The 21,317-nt window shown below is 39.6% G+C and overlaps 3 protein-coding genes across 3 annotated transcripts; all 3 read left to right on the forward strand.

Annotated features, from left to right (window-relative positions):
* Nucleotides 1-7,131: 7,131 nt before the first annotated feature.
* Nucleotides 7,132-8,456, forward strand: foxq1a (forkhead box Q1a). The gene has a single exon (XM_069158030.1). It carries the CDS (start codon nucleotides 7,262-7,264, stop codon nucleotides 8,078-8,080), a length of 819 nt encoding a protein of 272 aa, XP_069014131.1. The 5' UTR covers nucleotides 7,132-7,261; the 3' UTR covers nucleotides 8,081-8,456.
* Nucleotides 8,457-10,001: 1,545 nt separating this feature from the next.
* On the forward strand, nucleotides 10,002-13,207 carry foxf2a (forkhead box F2a). The gene is made up of 2 exons (XM_069158031.1): nucleotides 10,002-11,233; nucleotides 12,701-13,207. Exons 1-2 carry the CDS (start codon nucleotides 10,267-10,269, stop codon nucleotides 12,871-12,873), a joined length of 1,140 nt encoding a protein of 379 aa, XP_069014132.1. The 5' UTR covers nucleotides 10,002-10,266; the 3' UTR covers nucleotides 12,874-13,207.
* A 5,765-nt stretch (nucleotides 13,208-18,972) lies between these two features.
* On the forward strand, nucleotides 18,973-21,087 carry foxc1a (forkhead box C1a). The gene has a single exon (XM_069158032.1). It carries the CDS (start codon nucleotides 19,200-19,202, stop codon nucleotides 20,616-20,618), a length of 1,419 nt encoding a protein of 472 aa, XP_069014133.1. The 5' UTR covers nucleotides 18,973-19,199; the 3' UTR covers nucleotides 20,619-21,087.
* Nucleotides 21,088-21,317: the final 230 nt, after the last annotated feature.

Here is a 21,317-nt window from a genome sequence, read left to right on the forward strand (position 1 = left end):
GAGATACGTAAAGACTTTTAAAGCCATGATACAGCCGAGAAAATGGCAGCGGTGTTGCAGCGTCCGTCCGATTTTGAGCTATAAATATTAAGCAATGTGCCAACCTGACGTGACAAAAGGAACAGAATTGTGTGGACTGCAGCTGAGATTTTGTATCTTCTTGAAGTGTCTGGTAGGAGCAGGCTAATTCACATTCAAGATAATGTGTGTGTGTATCCAAACTGTCATAAGAGATCCATTAGTGCTGTCAGCATGTGTGCATGTGTCTCTTAGAGACCGTGTGAGGAGTTTGTACACATACCAATGGCAATGCGCGCCCACACGCATGTAGTTCATACATAAACTCATCAAGCATGTTGTAAACATTCCCCATTCACAGACATTACTGGTAAACTCAAACCAGGCTTAAGGCATTGTACTCAACTGCGGTCCAGTTGAGAGAACAGATCCAGAACAGGTCTGGAAGCGTGTTGCTCGGAAATAAATATCATTAAACTTAGCTGTCAGATTGCATTTGGCTCTGCAGAGCGTGTTGCCATCCAAAAAAACTTGGCTGTCCTCCACACAAGTGCTGGTTTTCTGTCTTTCTTCCCTCTCAAACACACAGGCACTCAAACATGCCGCCACTCCCCCCCCCCCCCCCCTCGCTCTCTCACACAAAGAAACAGACACCCGCACACTCACATACAAATCCAAACACACACACACACATACACACACACACACACATCCATGACACACTTAGACCACCTGGGAGATCTGTTTATGGAAACCGGCAGAGACCACACGAGAAACAGATGTCACATTTATTTCACTTTATCCACAAAGGTTCCAAATAGCTTCATTCATTTATATCCAAAGTACATTTTTGTCATTTGGGAACAAGGATTACAAAGTTATGCTATGATCACTGACGAAGACCTGCTGTTGTAAACGAGCAAAAAAACACACACCGGAATGGGGTAACTGGTCTGTGGCATAATGTGTGATAGTAGATCTCTTTAACATCTACCTTACCTTGTGGTGTCCTATGGAGACGGGGCAATTAAAAAAGGAAAGAAAACCCTGGTAGCAGAAGCAACAAATATGGCAACTAAACACTAAAAATAAACACAATGATAAAGAGTTTTTAATCAACGTAAAATTATATTACATTAAATCTTCTTGACAAGGTGGTATTTGCCCTCTGATTGACTCCTCTCTGAGTGGGTGTAAATAAGGTGTGTGCTGGTAAACCTGTGTTGGTTTCGTGCAAAGCCAACATTTTACAGGCACTCATGTAAGGGGAGTTCCTCCTCCCATTTGCACGCAGTGCCCTTTGTTGTCTTTTTTTTTTTTTTTTTTTTTTTTCATCTTCTTTTCTCTCACTCGCAAATAACCCAAACAGGTCCTGTAGACGTAGTAACTGTGATATTATCTAAGCATTCTTCATTTGAAGGGTATCCTTCAGGGTTTTGCCTGAGACTCTGAGACTTGGAAGCCCAAAGGCAGCTAAAACAAGTTAAGCTTGGTCGGGGCAGGCTAAATCCTGCAAACAGCTTTTAGATTATTTTTGAATAAGTTGCTGTAAAAAGTCACTTCACCTGATTCATACACGCAATGTGTCAGAAGCCTTCGTTTAGTGCACATTGAATAAGCAGCAGTTTAAGTCAAGGAGCCACTACGAACTTGGACAATTCTGTCCTGTACTGTAATCTTTCAAATATAAAAATCTGCGTTTTGTGTCACTACAGGCTTCAGAAGATGTTGCACTAAGTTGGTCATAAGTATGCAAAACTTGAAAAACATGTATGATTAAAATGTTGATAGTATCTTAACTTCCATCAAGATCCCACATGTCGATATACCCAACCTGCCATAAATGTTTAGGCACAGGGCAGCAGAGCATGGCCTCACGCAACTGTTGTCCCTGCAGATTAAAGATTTCTGGTCAGTAGTCATACCGGTATACTGATTTGTTTGTAACAAGAAAAATAAGACACACCAACCAGGGTTAAAGCTACTGTGATACAAACTGTTTTCATTCAAAAGTAGGGATGGGAATTTCAAGCACAAATACTACGACCAATAACTATCATACTGGGAACTATTTAACCCCCAAATAATGCAATCAGACTTTGAAATCCCGAGCCTCTGACAAAGCTAGTGGGAAGCATGTCTTCAGCTTGCATCTTTGAGAAGGTGGCGTTGTTTCCCAAATCAGCCATTAGTTTTAGCAGCTTGTTGTCCTTCATCTGGTCAGTAACAGTTTATGAGATTCTGTCTGCTCACTAGCCCTCAATACAAACCTCGCTATCCAAAACCCTAGAGAGGATAAATAGAGAACGCATCGACCCCTGTTCTTATGCTTTCACTATCATCACTCGCACTTATGACATTATACCCTTATTCATTGTGAAAATGGTTTTCCCCTTTTTGTAAACTAAACTACATCCCTATCCCAGCCCCAGGATTAGTGCAGTGTCTTTTGCAGAGTTTACCTCATTCCCTCGTTTGTATTTAGTACCACATGGCCTACAAATACTTGTCCCAGGACAGATGTAACTGCTCAAACTGACATGAGCTCCAATGCAACAAAGTATGAACTGCTTTTATGAGCAGTTTTCATACAGCATGTCATTTCACTAATAATCAGCTGATTTAAATGCTTCATAGTTTTTATTTAAAATGTGAGACTTTTGTGTTTATTAACCACAGTTGAGAGTGCAATACTATATCACATGTAAAAATATTTAATCACAATGAAAGTATGGGCAGGGCAATGTAGACAATGTACCAGACAAATATATGTTCCTTAATACAGTATATTTGTTTCACACTGTAATAGGAAATCATGCAGCAGTAGTGACTATATTTCTGTCTTTCTCCACCTGTAGTTGACCTCAATTTGAATTTTGATGGCTTCTTTAATACATTTTTTTTCTTCCCATTTGTCTGGCAGCTCATTCACGTTACCTCTGAAGTAACAAGACCAAAATAGAAACTTCCCAAAGCAGCAACAGGTAAGGACTTGCTTTCATTCCTTCTTTCATTGCTATTTTGAAGAGACATGAGAGAACTTGAATTTTGTTTAATGTCATCTATAAATCAACTAATATATTCGGCAAAGACAATGATTAAACTATCAAAAAGTCACATAAAAAAGAACTTTCATACATACGAGACCAAATGTGTGCATTGAGCAGGTGGGACACGATAAGAAGAAGGTGGAGCCACACAAACAATGAGAAGCCATGTCTATAAGCCGCCTGCATGACTAAGTATACGAACATGTTTGTGCAAAGCCATAATACTACAGCTAAATACTGAGACGCTGGCAACATGGTTTAAAAACATAGCTGTCAAAATACTATAATTAGTGACTGACGAAATATTTCAAGGTAGGACATAATGTATAATGATAATAAACACATTGCTTCCATAAATAGCATGAAGGAATGCCTTGAATCAACATGAACTTCTGTTTGTATTTTGAACCACTGGCGACAGCCCCAAATCTGAAGCTCTCCAGATCTTTACTGTCATAAATTGAATCTTCTCCAAAACACCTGAACAGCTCAAGTGATCTGCAGCTTTGCATGCAAAAGGGAGAGAGAGACGTACGAGCCTTCTGTGGGAGTTATGCACTAAAACCTTTGTCTGTTTGACATCTTCACAGGGTTATTTTTAGACATCTTGTGGAATTTGCTGCAACTGTTTACGTTACTGAAATACTCTGCAAGGTTTAGATACTTTGCTCATATTTTCAAAAATGAGTCATAATCTGTCCTGAATGAGCAAGATAATGATCTACTCACATTACATTAAACATAATAATTTAACAGAATTATATTGCATTAACTGAAAGGTAAGTGGAAAGTGAAAAGTAGCTACAAGGATCCCCAGCAACAATTATGCTAATTACGGTTAAATAACACTATTTGCATATTCTTTATTTCAACATATAACATAAATACATGCTGATTTCTTAACGGAAAGAAAACACATGAACCAACTTGCAAAGATCAAGTGGGAACAGAAGTCTGGTTCTATTTACTTTACTTAACTCTGCTCTGCTATTACTGAGAGTTGTGTTTTTGTGTACCGTATATCTTCAAAAATACTTTGTCAACAGGTTAGTCATTCAACAGAATACTCACACAAACAGCAAAAACACAAACAACTACAGAATGAACTTAATGGAAAACATGGGGTTGTTACTGTGTTTTTTTCATTGATCACCAATGGGCCCAGTTAAGTTCTAGACCAAAAAGTACTGATTAATGAGACGAATGTCCTCCAAAAAACAAGGTGCAAGGAGTTTATTAAGTCACGCAACCTCTAGCTGTATAAAGATGATGACAATATGGTGCTCTTAAGAAATGATGCAGTTCAGATGATGTCTATTTAAGCTTATGTGAGATTTTCCTTTCAGGACGAGGTAGGTTGGCTGCATAGTTTGATAGAACAGTGGAGTTTGGAACAGGAGACCACTGTTCGCTTCCTGTTTTTAACCATGACTCGCATTTTATTTTTTTATTTTTTTATTTGCTTGAAGGAAGTAGTAACTTTAAGGCACAACATAGTTCAAGTCATCGTTTTAACCCAAACCTTAAATATTCCCTACCCTTAACCAAGATGTTTTTGTGCCTAAACCTAATCAGAGCAGTAAGCAAGGAGACACTCCTGTTGGTCGTATTTGATGGTAAAAAACAAACAACCTATATGGTCGTACAGGTTTGAGGACTTGTTGGCGTTAACTAGAGTTTAAAGCTTACACGATCATGGAAGAAACTGACTGAGTGACTGCAGAGCTCCAGTATTTTATGTGCTGCATATGTGAACCATACATGAGCTGTTATTCAACTGTGAGTAGACAGGCATAATTGTAGTGTGCTGTATTTATAATTCTAGTCATGCAGTTTATGACTTTGGCATCAGTTTAGGATTCTGAAAGGAACTCAACTCCTGATTCCAGTGAATCAACAGGTGATTCTTTAGAGCTACAGTGTCACTACACTGCACCAAAACCTTTTCATCTGAACCTCAAAAAATCAATAGATAAGAAGGATGGCGCTGTTATGTCCAGCATGGCTGTGTTGCTCAAACAACAGATTTGTGTCTTTATTGTGTTGCTCAGACTGGAACCTTCCTCATACTTTGATTGTTAATGACAATTTTAAATTGTTATCTGATCTAGTGTCTGCAGAAAGACACCACATTGTTGTGTTATCTAACATGCTCATAAATCTCGTAACACTAATCTTACAAGAGACAGAGAATGGAAGACAAAAAGAGCAGCAGCACTGAGCTTCGGGTTAGAGGAATTAATGATACTATTGTCAGTGTGGAAAATGTAACAGATATTCGAACTCTAGGTGGAAAAATAGTATTCAAAAAAATTCATAAGGTTATTGTCAAATGTAGCTATGCCAGAATTGGAATTTATATTATGTGACTATATGTCGGGCACTTAGGTAAATAAGAGTAACATGCAGTTAATATAGAATTGTTTATTACTTATTGTCAGATGAATATTATACTTTAAAGTTATTGTGTTTCTTTCATGAGAAACACAGTTGTGTGCAGTTTGAGATATCCTTTGCCAAAATGTAAGGCCTGTAATACCAAAGTTCCTCAAAAGCCTGTTGATATAACTGTATATTCTAAGTCTAATATACTTTATTCTTACCAAGATGCACGTATACAATTCCAGACGACAGACAGCGTGAGCTGTTATCAAGTAGATCACAATGTACACGAGAACACACACAGACACCTGATGGCCTGACAAGCTGCTACATGTAATGAACAGAGTAAATACATGGTATTTGAGCTCTTGTCATTGGGCGGTTAGCTTCCAGGAATCCGTCCTTGACATGCCACAATTAAAAAAAAGTGACTTCACCACAGATTCTGTGTCACACTCAACACAAACAGATTAGCACCTGGAAAATCAAAACATTTACAGCAGCACAAACATGTCTAACCTCCACGCAAAACACAAACACAAGCTACATTTTGCATAAACAAAAGTTTAAGCACTTGGCACAGTGATAACGCAGCAGTGGCATGAGTGTGACGTCAACATTAGTCTCCAGCTATACAGGGGTAATATTATTTATTTAATCTGACTTGACCCTGTTAAAGCACAAACTTGAAAACCAGTGATTTGGTCGGACCTGCAGGAGACTACCAATTAAACAAAGATGGTTTGTTGAGTTCATCATAACTCCCAGATGAACCTGAGGAAGTGGGTGGAGCCTGAGGTAAAATAGGATGAAAAGCTGCCCTTAGCAATTAAATGCATAATAGTTCAGACTTCAATTGGTATGTTCACCCGTTGGCCTTGTTATAATTGCACCATGTCCCTGGAGCCACATCACAAGAGACTTACCTTCTTCTAAAGTCTTTTAAAAGCTCAAGGCAGTTCATTCAGAGGAAAATAAATCCATTATTATTACACATTATTTGTTAGGTGAATCCTTTATCTGGGCACTGAGCAACAGGAAGGACAAGACTCACTACTTGTTTGAGAGAGAGAAACACAATAACACTGGTTTCTATGTGGGCTGTTAATTTGGCAAAGACATTAAGAGTTCACACCTAAACAGAGTTTTAATGTGAGAAATCTTGACTAAATTCTGCTGGCAGGGGGAGCTTCTTCACTTATGGAGTTGAACAGTGTAGTACATCGTTTTGAACATAATGAAGACGTAAAAAAAAGTTCAGACCACATTGAAAAGAATGGCTGTGGTTGTGATTACAGTGCTTTATCAAACTAACAAATGAGAATACCTGCAGGAACCGCACCTAGAAATACAAAGTAAATATACGCCCCCTGGTTGCCTCAGGTGAAACAGTCCCAAGATGTCTGACATTACATTTCACAGGTGAGACAGAAACACCTGAAATTAATGGGGTGCTGGGTGAACATAATCTCTTGCTATTTACTAAAAAAATACTATGATTATTATGAAACTGTTAATATGATCAGTGTTTCATGATGGACAATCATTCATGCACTGTGAAGATGATTTGTCATGCTCCAGATCTTTTGAAATTGTCTAGCCCCGCCTTCTTGGGTTGGTCCTGAGGTGAGCCGGCTATAAACTGCTCCTCACACAAGCTTTAGGTGAGACGGGTGAGACAGGTGCGCTCGCAAGGACACACTTGTTTGGATTCAGCTCAAGAAACTCCGCGTCTTGACGCACCAAAGGCTGCGGACTTTCGCTTCTGGGGGTTTAAGACTGGACAGATCCTACTCAGCTCCACAATAAGCATGAAGCTGGAGGTGTTGTGTGGAAGCCACTATGACGTGAAAAGTTCCGAGATGTCCAGTGATGCAGAGGGGAATGCGCGATCCCCTCTCTCTGCTGAGGAGGAACTGGGGTCGGATGGGGACTGCGTGGCGCACAGCCCCCCACCTGTTACTCCGTGCGGGAGCAGCAAAATGTCCAAGCCGTACACGCGGAGACCCAAACCCCCGTTTTCATACATCGCTCTCATCGCCATGGCCATCCGGGATTCTCCCTCTGGACGTCTGACTTTGGCGGAAATAAACGACTATCTGATGAAGAAGTTTCCGTTTTTCAGAGGCAACTACACCGGCTGGAGGAACTCGGTTCGACATAATTTGTCTCTAAATGACTGTTTTCGCAAAGTGCTCCGAGACCCGTCTAGACCGTGGGGAAAGGACAATTATTGGATGCTCAATCCTCACAGCGAATACACGTTTGCGGATGGGGTGTTCCAGCGCAGAAGAAAACGCATTAGCAAAACGTTCAGCAGGGAGAAAGAGGCGTCTGACCATGCAAAGGAGCCACAGAGCCTTCACCAGTCTGCCCCGGCCACCAGGACGGACTCCCGCCCCAAGTTTACCAGTTCATTTGCCATCGAGAGCATCCTCAGTAAACCGTTCAAGAGAGACTTAAACACAGACCACACACTTCTCCTCCCTGCCTTTACCTGGCCGCGGTACACTGAACTGATGTTTCACCATCCAAATACACCTGCCACATTTCCGCACGTTGAAGCACCCTGGACTGTGGGCTCCTGTGCAGCACACGTGCCAAACGCTTATATCGGCGGTCTGCTTTAATAGACAGTGTCGTAATATCAGACATAAATTGGGACTTTTTTTTAATTTGGTGATTAGAAATCATCATTTGCACTGATGGTGGATACCAAGGAGGAAGCGGACCAAAGACAGAAAAAAACTTTGAGCTAGGACTTAATTGCATTTGATATTATTGTGGTGGCATGGTGTTTCACTGTATATGTTTGTACCTGCTCGTTTCCCTTTAAAGCATTCTCAACCTTTTATATTTAATACTCAGATGTTTCTCGGAAGCGTTACTGAATAGAACCGTTGCTAGTTTTTTTCAACAAACTTGTTAAACATATGGATTTTGGCTGCTTTTGTTCCTCTTTCTTTCAAAAACTATGTTTTTAATAATAAAATAAATGCTGACTCATGTTAAAGTGTTTCTCTTTGTTGTACCATATTGAACTGCAGAGCAATCATCGTGTTTTTTTGTGCAGCCGAATAGGAAATGGCACCCGTCTGAAACATTAACACCTGTTTGCTTCAGGGCGTGTGTTCATGTGACTACACTTTGCAAAACCTTTTTAGAAAGCCTAGTAGGGATTGGTTGCAAGTGTAAAGGGCCTCCTACACGCCTTCTTAGTCTAACCTCATGCTTAAAAGCCATTGGAGCCGATTATGATGTATTGAAATTTCCCATATTTCTTGCTTTGGAAAAAATATGCTGCGCAACTCCGGGTCTTAAGCACGTAATTTGTATTTAACACAACTTTTACCTGACTACACTCTTGTAAAAACGAGCGTTAAAAAGTGCATGGCTAAGGTTTGTATAACATAATAATAATAATAATAATAATAATAACGACAACAACAATAATAATAGGAAATAAATTATGATGATTATAATAATAATACTAACTTACAGTTTCTAATTTTCCTCTTTCCTTTGCTGCCAAAAAAATAAAATAAAAAAAAAAAAAATTCCATAAGAATTTACTTTTCAGTGTTCATGAGACTAGCTGCCGGATAGGGGCATACAATATTTATGTTTTCTGTCTGGCCCTGGAAATAGCTGTCGCCTCAGTCACCACACATGCGCAGCAAAGGGTTCAGACAAATGGTGCATCCTGAACGAGCTGAACTCAATAGGAATACATGTCTTCCAATTTGGCCTATTCTTCTAAGACTAGAAAGTTGATTTCCTTAAAGCAGCTGTGTTTTCTGGACGCAGCGTGGCCACAAGTTTGATGTTGGTTGTCTGGGTAGACTAAACTTTTCTTTTAACTTTGCGAATGGGAAATGATTTTAGGATTTAAGCGTAGTGACCCCCGATAAATTTACGCCTGACATAAAAATTAAAAAATAATAATAATAATAATAATAATAATAATAATAATTTTTAAAAAAGCCATTTGCAGTACGGACTTTGCAGAAACGACATTTGAATATTTCATCATCTGAATCGTTTCCGTAGAAATCTCTAATAAATTCAATTCTCCAGGGATGTAATCCAGGCTCCGAGAGGTAAACTGACACTTGTGCGCTGTGTGTGGTTTGCTGGCACGCTCTGATGGAAAAAGCATGCTTCCTCTCATGTCAGAGCCCTAACCCTGAACACATCCCAAACAAATCAGTAGTCACGACTTCCCCTGTACAACTTTACAAGCTGCTCGCAGGCATCTTCACTGTTTTCAGTAAGTGGGGTGAATCGTTTCAATTTGGGCAAACTCTTTAACTTTCATCATGGTTTGTCATTTTATTGTGACAAATATTGGTCTGTCAAATGTGGACAGAGGTATTTTGGAAAGTGAGTCGTGGGAGGAGATTTGTCTTACTCTGCAGCGCCGTGTCCGGCTTCTAGTCTGGATCCTGGCCAGATGGGGAGGGAGTAGTTCCTGGCGATTTCTTGGAGGGATTTGGGGGGATAGAGGGGCAGAGAGAGATTTAAGAACTGATAGGTGGTCGGGTTGTGTTTGGCCGGGTGGATATGCGCAAGCAAAGTCGAGGAGCTTTATTTTCTCTCTCTTGTGGGATTATTGCCAGCAATGGACAGAGAGAGGAAGGGGGAACAGCGGCAGGCGTTTCTTGATTTTCACGGTTGTAGCCTTTCGGAGCATCGCAAAGGGACGCTGACCCCTTTGCATTAGGAAACCTTTAATAGCGCTTGAGATACAGGAGAAGTGAGTTGCCGACGTGTTATAGAGACCCCACAGTGTAAGATTCCAAAACGAGGCACGGCCATGACGACCGAGATTTCCCAGCAGCTTTTGGATCCATCTAATCCACTGCGCTCCAGTCCAGCGGCCAGTGCTCTGAGCGCAGCTCTGCTGAGCGCGCAGCCAGTGATGGAGAGCGCGCATAATGCTGCCGCTAAAGGGAAAAAGGGAAACTCCGGCTTGAGGCGCCCTGAAAAGCCCCCCTACTCGTATATTGCCCTTATTGTGATGGCAATTCAAAGCTCACCGACCAAAAGACTTACTTTAAGCGAGATATATCAGTTCCTGCAGGCCCGATTTCCTTTCTTCAGGGGATCATACCAGGGATGGAAAAATTCCGTTAGACACAACCTCTCTCTGAACGAGTGTTTTATCAAACTGCCCAAAGGTCTGGGCAGACCTGGCAAGGGGCACTACTGGACCATAGACCCGGGTAGTGAGTTTATGTTCGAGGAGGGCTCCTTTCGTCGCAGACCTCGGGGGTTTCGTAGGAAATGCCAAGCTCTGAAACCAATGTACAGGGTGATGAATGGCATTGGATTTGGTGCGTCCATGTTGCCGCAGAGCTTTGAGTTTCAATCACCTTCAGGCTCATTATGCCATAACAGCTACAACTTAGACTTGATGGGTAATACGGTTCCAGGTGGGTTCGAGGGACTCGGAGGAGGACATCACGTCCCGCATATGTCATCAAACTCCGGCTCATCGTATATGGCCGCATGTCAGGTGGCCTCCAACGCAGACTATTGTCCGGACAGCAGCAGTAGCCCCCTGCAATCCTCCCCGGCGATGGTCGGCACTTTGGACTGTCAGTCTCCATATGCAAATGCAGCCTCACACTGGAGTGCACCTGGTGTATCTTCATACATCAAACAGCAGTCGTTGGCATCAAACAGCCCCAACTCCTCTGCTGTGCACACGGGGATGTCACCTTACTCCCTGGATCAGGGGTATCTGCACCACAATGCCAGAGATTCTTCTGACATTTCAGGTAGAGCATTACTTATGTATTTATATATATATATATTATAACCATTATTGTTTTATGTTTGCTCATTACTATTTTCACCGCAATGAGCCAATATATTCAGCCGAGGGCCATATCGAACTCAAACTAATGAGCTATGTGACAAAACAGAGGTCACCTTTATTTAGGTCAAATTCAAATGTCTTAGACTTTCAGACATCACATAAATTAAAACGTAACCTATACAAATTAGCAAAGATTTTCACAATCAATTTCTATTTGATAAAATTAAAGTTTTCCAAGAAGAAATGCATGCAAATCCGTTTTTGAACGAACATTTATCGGAATGCAGTGAGTAAAACACAGAAGAGTACCCCTGAATACAAAGAACGACAATTAGTTCAATTGATCATATCATAAATCGCGCAAGTAAAATCTAGAAAATAAATCTTTGGTTTTCGGTTTCATTTTTTATTATTATCATGCATCATATAATTACATTCTTTGCCTTATACCTACTCTTCATTATAATTTTATACTATTATATTTGATTGGCTTGAAATAAGCCTTTTTAAAGGCCTCTATGCTTTGGAACCAAGAGGAAATATGTACAATACTCAATGACTGTAGCACAACAAAAAGCATAAAGAAGTCATGCACATTTCATTAAACGAGCTTTCAAACACATATTCATAACAATTCAAAAGAAAAACATTTAAATTTAAATTCATGAAGGCCTTTAAAATGATCCACATATATGCCTGCAGGCTTATATATGTATGTATATATATATTGAAACACATTTAGAAAATAACAACAGCATATATATATATATATATATATATATATATATATATTTCTTTTATTGACAAAATCTTTTTTGACTGCTTGTAGATTTTTTTTTAGAATAGATGACAAATTTTGTAATTTCGTGGTTTGGTGGTCGTGTTTAAGAAGTTATTTAGCCTACTTATAATTTACTAATGCTAAATATCAAGTCTCGATATTAATCTGTTTATTCTCTTCCACCAATATTTTTTTTAATTCAGGAAAATCACTCTCTGAGCATCTGGTCCAAACTGCTTTTATTAACTCCTTTTAAGATTATCAACTGCAAATTTGACAGGCTATTTGTAAAATTGTATTATATTTTTTAAAGCCGGCAGATGATCTCAAAATCATTTGCATGCATCAACTTACTTTTTACCAAACATCCAAATCTGACAAATGACAACCTTTGTCAAAGTTGGATTCATCATTATTGAAGAGAATATTTACAATTTATAAACTCTTTCAGTGGTATTAGAAAGTGCAAGGCACCATTACATTGTACCTCTAAACTAAATCCATTAAGCATGCACTGTTTTGGAAACCTGTCTAGCATTTAGATTTAAAAAAAGAAGCAAATATTAATTTAAAATAAAACAAAATAAAGCAACATTGGGCCTAAAGAAATGATGACTTGACCTCTTGTGTCCTGTTTGTTTACAGTGGGACTGTCTCGATATTCCAGCCACTCGGCTCCTGTGTGTGACAGGAAGGAATTCGTTTTAAACCTAAATGGAATCTCTTCCCTCCATGCCAGCACCGGAGGATCTTATTATCATCAGCTTCATCACCATCACCAAAGTGTCTATCAGGACGTAAAGCCATGTGTAATGTGACAAGAGGAGGGCAGCGAGTTCCAAAAATAAAACTGCTAAATACTTTTCCTCTAAATTCGGCTCCAGGGTGGAGTCAGAGAAAACCTTTTTCTCATGTAGCAGTAATGAAATCCCTTCAGTGAACTTTGACCTTTGAAAAGATCCCTTTTAAACTAATGGTTTGTGGCACTTCACATTCTCATTACTTGACTGAGTTCACGCAGATGGATAATGAATATCTATTTACTGACAAAAAAAACATATACCACGTATGATTTAATCTTTATTCATGCACCTAATTTTGTTTTTCTACCGTTGTTTAAATTGTTGCTGATCTTCTGCAACAATTGTCAATCCTTAAAGAGATTTATTTTTAAAGAATTTAAAAGTGTTGAATGTCTTGAGGAATAAATGTTTTTCGTAGGAATATATGTTCTTCTCTTTTGTCTTCCCTTTTTTCCACTACGAGAACATTTCTAGTGTCAATATTATATCTATACTATTATACCTAAAATGACTAAAATCCTGATTCATTATGGAAAGCATTTGTAAACACTGGAGTTTGTGAATGATCTAATTTACTGATTGTTTCCCTTTTTTTCTGACCTTTTAAAAATGTTTGGTTTTGGATGATCACTTTTTTGGATTTGCAGCAACTCGGCAGCAAAAGAAAAAAAAATCCACCTTTTTGAATTTTTAAATTGTCATTTCGAAATATCAGTAGGCACCCCTCAGAGACACTATTATCTCATCGAGCATCAGCAAATAATTCCAGTTGTGTTATTAGTTTCTTCTCATTTCACAGCAAGATGGTACTGCACTTATTTACAATATGGGCAAAGATATGGTGTAGTTTTAGATTTACACCAATCACATTTTATGTCACGAAAAGACTGAAATCAAAAAGACCTCAGTTGAGCTGTTCATACGCAGAGGATAATTCAACTGTAACTTGTATTTTGTTTATCCTAAGAAGCTTGCTTGCATATTTGCTGTTTAAAGATGGTTATTTAATGAATTAGTAGAAAAAAAGGACAAATGGCACATTCAATATACAGTTTTAAGTTTTGTTGCTCAAATTAAAATGCCTCTTCCACAGTCCTATTGGTTGGACTTGCACTGCCATCTCCTGGTGACTGAAGGTTGAGGTGCTTAAAAAAATCTGTGCATTCCTTATGAGTGTGCGACTTCGATTTGCAGAGATTTAAGGAGAGATTAAAAAAAAAAAAAAGCTGTAATAAGTTGTAATTAAAGTATTTAATCAGGACAAAGATGCTTTTGTATGTCAAAGCAGATATTCATCTTTGTCAATCACAGACATAAACAGGCACAACTCACTACACATTGGACTGAAATTTAACTACTCCTTTGATATGGGCTCCCTAAGGTTCTAAACTGAGAACCAGATATTACAAGAAAATACGCCTTCACTTTGACTTCCTAAAGCCCACTGGCATATAGACTGGCTAATTTAAGTGTGTAAATCTACTCATTTTGGCTTTTGGGGGACAGAATAGTGTGATGTATAATACGAGTCCAGTTCTGAGAAATATTATGGAGTTAGATTGATGCATATTCACATGAATTAAGTAGACATGGCATTTGATATTGTTATATTTACAACAGTGGTGTCATTTTCCAAAAAGTTAAGTTTCACTCATCTGTAAGAGTTTATTGATTTGCTGTCCATGGTGCTGAAGAGCGTAATGAATACTGTTACATTGTAAACGCTTATTCAATCCTTTGTTGTCCATGGTGCTAAAGAGTGTAATATATACATATTAGGGTATCTATTATCTATGATTTATGTTAAATATGCAGTCATATTCTAAATTGGCAAATCGAAAATGATTAGATGGCACAATAGCAGTATTGAGCATCATGGAATATTTATACTGAGTCGGTATACACTAATTTGAGCAGTCAACAGAGCTTGTGCTGCTTTTCATGTGATACATTAGTTGAAGAAAGTAAAGATAGCAAATGTTACATTCCTCATATGAGTTACATATGGTCCTTAACTTTCGCTAAAACCAGGCCTCACCAAATTAGCATGGTGAGAATGTGTGGTTTCATGTGGCCACAGGGTCATGCACAATCATTTTATACAAATGAACTATTTACATCCCTCATCCAGCAACCTTGCCTCTTAGCAAATCAGTAATAAAGTCAGCTAGTAAATTTTAGCCTCTGAGGCACTCTACTTGTTAAAACATACAGCAAGGGGATTCCCAAACAGTGGAACGCGAGGCTCCACCTGGTGGTACTGCAAGAGCTTCACTGAAAGGCCTAACAAGTGAACTCCAAATGGCCCAGGTTCAAAAACATTGTTGACTAAAAAAACTGAAATCAAATGACGGTTATTACATATACACATCACATTACAACGAGGTGGTCTTATGTTGTTATTTCATCTATGTGAGTCTATTGAATGGTTTCAATCAATACATTTTAGTCTGAAAAAAGTAGTAGGAAAGTTTGACTCGTGTCGTTGCCTAAACCTGGCTGGAAGATCTCTTTAATAAAACTATTTTTTGCAACAATGATGCCCTATATTTGATGGCTAAAGTAAACAATCATTAATCTAGCTGTCAACATCAATTAGCGACTTTCACAGTGCTAGCCAGTAGCACAAATGATACCCTTGTCAGACATTAAAAAAATATTATTATTAAGGAAGCAGCAAGCATCCTTAAAAATAATGTTGTTTTTTTTTTTAAATGTCTGACAAGGTTATCATAATCTGTAAAATGAGGTAAACGTAATTATTGGAGAAACAATTTGGCCAATTATCATTCTGTATCATATCTATGTTCTTTATAGTGATCACTGTCATTGGTTTCAGGCACATGATTGCTGTCATCATTACTGTGTCCTACATAACCAAGAGAAAGAGAGGGAGAGGATGGAGAAGCTCAAGATGATGCTGAAAGTAGTTGGCAGTTGCTCAAAGGTATGTTACACTTGACATGTTTGGAAGAAATCAATTTAATTCAAGATGTCACTGGAAAGAATGATTATAGGGAACTTCAAAAGGAATGGATCGGAAGTATGAGTCACTGAACTTGCTTGATATTATTGAGTGTGTCAGAGTGGTTTCCTCTTGGTCAAAATTCCCCCAAAATCTGAATTTTAGATGCAATATTTCATGCACTTAACCTGTGCATAAAGTTGTTTTTCTAATTACTTTAATGAAGCAGGGTGCAATCAGGAAAAACAGGAACTACCTCAGCCTCATAAACAAAAAGAGTCCAGGTTTAGAGAAGTAGTAACAAACCATGTCATGGTCATCAACTCCTATTGATACCAGTGCCTCCATATTTAAACATAATACCACAGTTGAATACAATGTCAATTTTTAACCAAAGCTTCAAATGTGATTTTTTTTTTCTTATTTCTGGAAATTATGCTGATACTTGCTTTTTCTGTTGTACTCCAGTTGTTATTGGATCTTGTATTATTATATTAATATTATTATTATTATCGTTTAAAGTAAGGATAAAGGTATTATACACTTTGATGAAGGTACGTTTTTGGTCAAATTGCCTGGGTTTGTTGCATCTATTTAGTACTGCAACTATTTAATGACAAACACGTTGAGCAGTACATATCATCATGGTTTGCTAGTATTGGATTGTCAGTATGTGACTGTAGTACTGAAGTAGGTCGCGAGGTGGCAGCAGCTTCAAATAAATGTTCTATAAACTTTCAGTCTGCAGGGGCTCAACTTGCTACTTGAGGAAACTCATGTAGGCTAGATTAATGAGTCTCAGCAATATCTATAATCTACACAATTATGATCTAGATCAATACCTAGAAGAAAAACCTGAGGACAAATATATAGGCCCCTGAATATACTTCTGGTTAAGCAACTTAATGTATGTGTGCAATTAACTATATCTCTGGAAATTTAAGTTTAAAGTTGGTAGTCATTATTAAGGACTTTATTACATTTAATAATAATTGTCCAATTAAAATCCTTTCAATATTTAAGGACATCAAAGAACGATGTGCTTTTCCGACGACACATTACAATACTTTCCCTTTTCTGAACACTAGAGGGAGCCAAGTTCATAGTTATGACGATTAACCCTGACTAGGCCTCTCTCTCTCTCTCTTTCTCTCTCTCTCTCTCTGTCTCTCTCTCTCTCTCTCTCTCTCTCTCTCTCTCTCTCTCTCTCTCTCTCTCTATCTATCTATCTCTCTCTCTATTTCTCTCTCTCTCTCTCTCACTCCCTCTTTCTCTCTCTCGCTCTCTTCTTTATTTAAAAAAAATGTCAGAATTGTGAGGTTTTTTTTTTTCATTTTGAACCACACATGTTTTATGTGATGGATCATCTGTATTAGAGACTACTAAATCTGATTTAGTAAATAGTTTGTTGAATCACATTTCACTGGTTTAACCTGATATTATAAATGAATTACATGATCAAATGTCCTTGTCTCCGTGTTTTAGGGAAAAAAAGAAAGAAATGGAAATAAAGAAAGACAAACTAGTAAAAATAAACACAAATTTAAATCAAATTAAATTGTATAGACCAAATGATATTAGAACACGTTTCTACATCAGTGTACAACATATTAAGATTTATTTTATCAATAATTCTGCCCGTTATTTGTTGCTACTGATATTGGTTTAGAAAAAAAAAAAAAAAAAAAGACACAAGGCCATCAGGCCACAAATATTTGCGCGGACGTGTTATTAATTAATTTGACACCTAATCAGCTTTACACTGTGTTATCAGCAGTCGTGGACACTTTAAATAAAAAAGAGTTAAGGAGGACTGGGTGGGCAGGCCGTGGTATTAAGTAAAAGGCCCGTCGTGAATTGTGTAAACAGCCCAGGGCGGTGGAAAAAGTTCATGCCCGGGTCCATGTAAGGAGAAACCAGCGGAGCAGCAGGCCACTGCACGGACATTTAATTAAGACGACCTGCGGAGGATTACAGCGATATTGGGACTGTAACTTTGCCTCACAATGATCATTCACAATTTTATGCAAAGTCACCCTCAACAGCAGGGCGATATAAGGGCCTTTAGGGTTGGCTTATTGAACTTTTTCTGTCTTTCTATAACTACTCTCCAGGCCTCAACATTATTTAATACAATTCCGTGGACTGCTATGAAACACCTTTGAAACTCTTCAGGGGACTTTTAAATTACAAATTAATAAAAGAGCTGCATTGTTGGAAAGAAAACAAATATTAGGTCTGTAAATAAATACTTATTAATGTTTAACGTGTGCTAAATAGTCACATTTTGTTTATTCAGTTACTGAGCCAATACATTCTCGATTGGCCGTCAACAGATATAACGTTTGGATGAAAAGCCACACATCTGAGGTGTCGTGGTCGTCCCATTTGGCGCATGTCTTCAGATGCTTTTCTTGAATAAACTCTCACATCCATGGTCTCTCTCAGCCCAAACTGTCTTAATTGTAATTCCCGCTGTAATGAGATCGCACTTAACCGCCCATTGCAAACGACGCGAGGTTCTTTGCTGCTTTGATCTGCTGCTGGTGTTGAGTGTTTTAACTAATAAAATACACTTTAAAGATGTTAAACTGCACGTAAACGCCGCCATTTGGTTTACAGGTGTCAGTATGTGTTCTAATAAAAAAGAAAACCCAAGACAATAAATGAACCTGTTATTAAGAGACATAACATACCATGCAACATGAATTCAGTGTTTTGCGTAAATTATGATTTTTTTTTTTGGAAGGGAATATCAGAATTAATTCAATAATTTAATGTCCAAAAAGGTGTGTAGTTATCGGATTTGTAAATTGGAAAGATCTCTGTTGTTTCTGTTGTCTTAAAACAGCTGTCTGATAGAGGATTCGTATTAGTAACAAAGCGTGCGGGGAAAATGCACTCCATGATCTGTTTGTGTACATGTGAGTTGCTCTGTCACGTCTGAAGTCCTGGCTGGAGTGGGCTGGGAGTTGCCGACACCTCTCCTCTAGTTTTTCTAAAAGCCTCGAGTGTGGCCAGCAGCTTTCTGCTCCCTCCGCACGGCCTAACTTCTCATTGGACGACTCGTGCACTTTTCGGGGCGGGGTTTCTCTGGCAGCAAAAAGGAAAGAATTTAACTGCGCAAAAGTCCTGTGTGGTGACGGATATCCAAAGTACAGAACTTTTTCAATGTGTGTTTCATAGGGACACGAGGATGGGGACAGCTTAAACACAGCAAACTGCACTGGGGTAAAGACTTTTTCCTCTTTTTTCTTTTGAAGTATAAGCAGCGAGGAACTGTGATTTGAGCACCTCAGCCGTCCGAAAAGGGAGAAGTGGAGCTTTCATTCTTGCGTATTTTGGAGCTTTATTTTCGCCGGATCAAAGCGAAGACATGCAGGCTCGCTACTCCGTCTCCAGTCCCAACTCATTGGGCGTCGTGCCTTACATCAGCAGCGACCCAAGCTACTACCGGGCCGCAGCCGGTGGGGGATACACGGGGATGCCAGCACCTATGAACATGTACTCTCACGCGGCTCATGACCAGTATCCTGCCAGCATGGCCCGGGCGTATGGACCGTACACTCCCCAACCTCAGCCCAAGGATATGGTCAAACCCCCGTACAGTTACATTGCGCTCATCACCATGGCTATCCAAAACTCGCCTGACAAGAAGGTGACCCTGAATGGGATTTACCAGTTTATTATGGAAAGGTTTCCATTTTACCGCGACAACAAGCAGGGCTGGCAGAATAGCATCAGGCACAATCTGTCTCTGAATGAGTGTTTTGTCAAGGTGCCCCGTGATGATAAAAAACCCGGTAAAGGCAGCTACTGGACCTTGGACCCGGACTCGTACAACATGTTTGAAAACGGGAGCTTCTTGAGGAGGCGGCGGAGGTTCAAAAAGAAGGACGCACTGAAAGAGAAAGAAGAGCGGCAGCAGAAGGACCTGCCGCCGAGGCAGCAGGGCCGGGAGCAGGAGCAGCCGGTGCAGGGCTCCCAGCCTGTCAGGATCCAGGATATTAAGACTGAGAACGGGGCAGCCACGCCACCGCAGGCCGACTCTCCCTCTCTGAGCACCGTTCCCAAAATCGAGAGCCCAGACAGCAGCAGCATGTCCAGTGGAAGCCCTCACAGCATCCCCTCCAGTAGGTCCATCGGTATGGACAGCTCCGAGCACCACCAGCACCACGGCCAGGCCTCGACGCAGGGCTTCAGCGTAGACAACATCATGACCTCCCTCCGGGGGTCTCCACAGGGGGCCACTGAGCTCACCTCCAGCCTCACCGCCTCGACCAGGACAGGTATAACACCGTCTTTGTCCTTAAACTATTCTCCAAATCAGACATCGGTCTATAGTTCACCCTGTAACCAAAACTCCATCTCCACTACCTCCAACGCAACCTATCATTGTAACATGCAAGCCATGAGCCTTTACGCTGGGGACAGATCGAGCCACTTGGCACCGAGCACCACCGTGGACGAAACATTGCCAGATTACTCGGTCACAACCACCTCATCCCCCCTGACTCACGGTAATCTAAACTCTGGGCAGGAGGGCCACCATCCCCACCAAGGGAGGCTGACCTCATGGTACCTCAACCAGGCCGGAGACCTGGGCCATCTGGGCGCAGCTTACCCAGCACAGCAGCAGAACTTCCATTCAGTCCGAGAGATGTTTGAATCCCAAAGAATTGGCTTGAATAACTCACCGGTGAATGGGAATAACAGCTGTCAGATGTCATTCCCACCGAGCCAATCCATCTATCGCACTTCGGGAGCTTTCGTGTACGACTGTAGCAAGTTCTGACCAAAACCAGGCTCGATATTTTCCACACGGTGTTTGAACTGTCAGTAAAATTCAACGTGTTTTTGCCCTCCTTACCTGCCCACACCACAGGGACTAATATGAGACAGAAAACAGAAAAGACTTGATCTTGTTTTTTTTTTTCTCTAAAGAAACAGTGTTACTGCAAATAACACGTAAGTCTCTCTTTGCTTTTGTGGCTTTATGTGATCTGTTAAATATATGTCACTTTTCATGGACATGTAAATTGCATATAGTAATTTATTTCTAAACTGTAGCCGGATATTATGGACCAAACACCAAAAAGTGTTTTCTAAATTGAATTGCCTTAATTGCCCAAAAACTTGTTCCATTATAAAAAAGTAAGAAAAAGGAACGTGTATATCGCCTTACTATTTTAAAGATTCTTCATTTGTTGAAAAGTATTCTGAAGGATTTGTTTGTTTCTTTAATAAATTGTCATTTTTTGTGAGTTAAAAGTTACGTCTCATTTCTTACAGACTTGAGTGCAGGCTAGTGATATTTTACACTCAGCCTGGTCCATGTTAGTTCTGGGTGTGAAGTAGGATATTCCTTAGATTTAATTTCTTGAATAGTGTGAGTTTATCAGAATAATTTGGAGAAAATATTACAATATTTGGACTGTAATCTGCTGCAATGATTCAGACCTTATTTCCAAAAAGAATAAGCTGCACTGGAAGC

This window comes from Embiotoca jacksoni, unplaced genomic scaffold (genome assembly GCF_022577435.1).
Source record: "Embiotoca jacksoni isolate LCO1_2020_lvr unplaced genomic scaffold, fEmbJac1.0.p SCAF_22, whole genome shotgun sequence".
NCBI classification, from domain to species: Eukaryota; Metazoa; Chordata; class Actinopteri; family Embiotocidae; genus Embiotoca; species Embiotoca jacksoni.

Bases quoted from the DNA above. Each gene is read 5' to 3' on its own strand.
- foxf2a (XM_069158031.1), top strand. From the start codon at position 10,267: ATGACGACCGAGATTTCCCAGCAGCTTTTGGATCCATCTAATCCACTG. The intron at 11,234-12,700 runs GTAGAGCATTAC...GTTTGTTTACAG, and splicing joins AGATTCTTCTGACATTTCAG to TGGGACTGTCTCGATATTCC.
- foxq1a (XM_069158030.1), top strand. From the start codon at position 7,262: ATGAAGCTGGAGGTGTTGTGTGGAAGCCACTATGACGTGAAAAGTTCC.
- foxc1a (XM_069158032.1), top strand. From the start codon at position 19,200: ATGCAGGCTCGCTACTCCGTCTCCAGTCCCAACTCATTGGGCGTCGTG.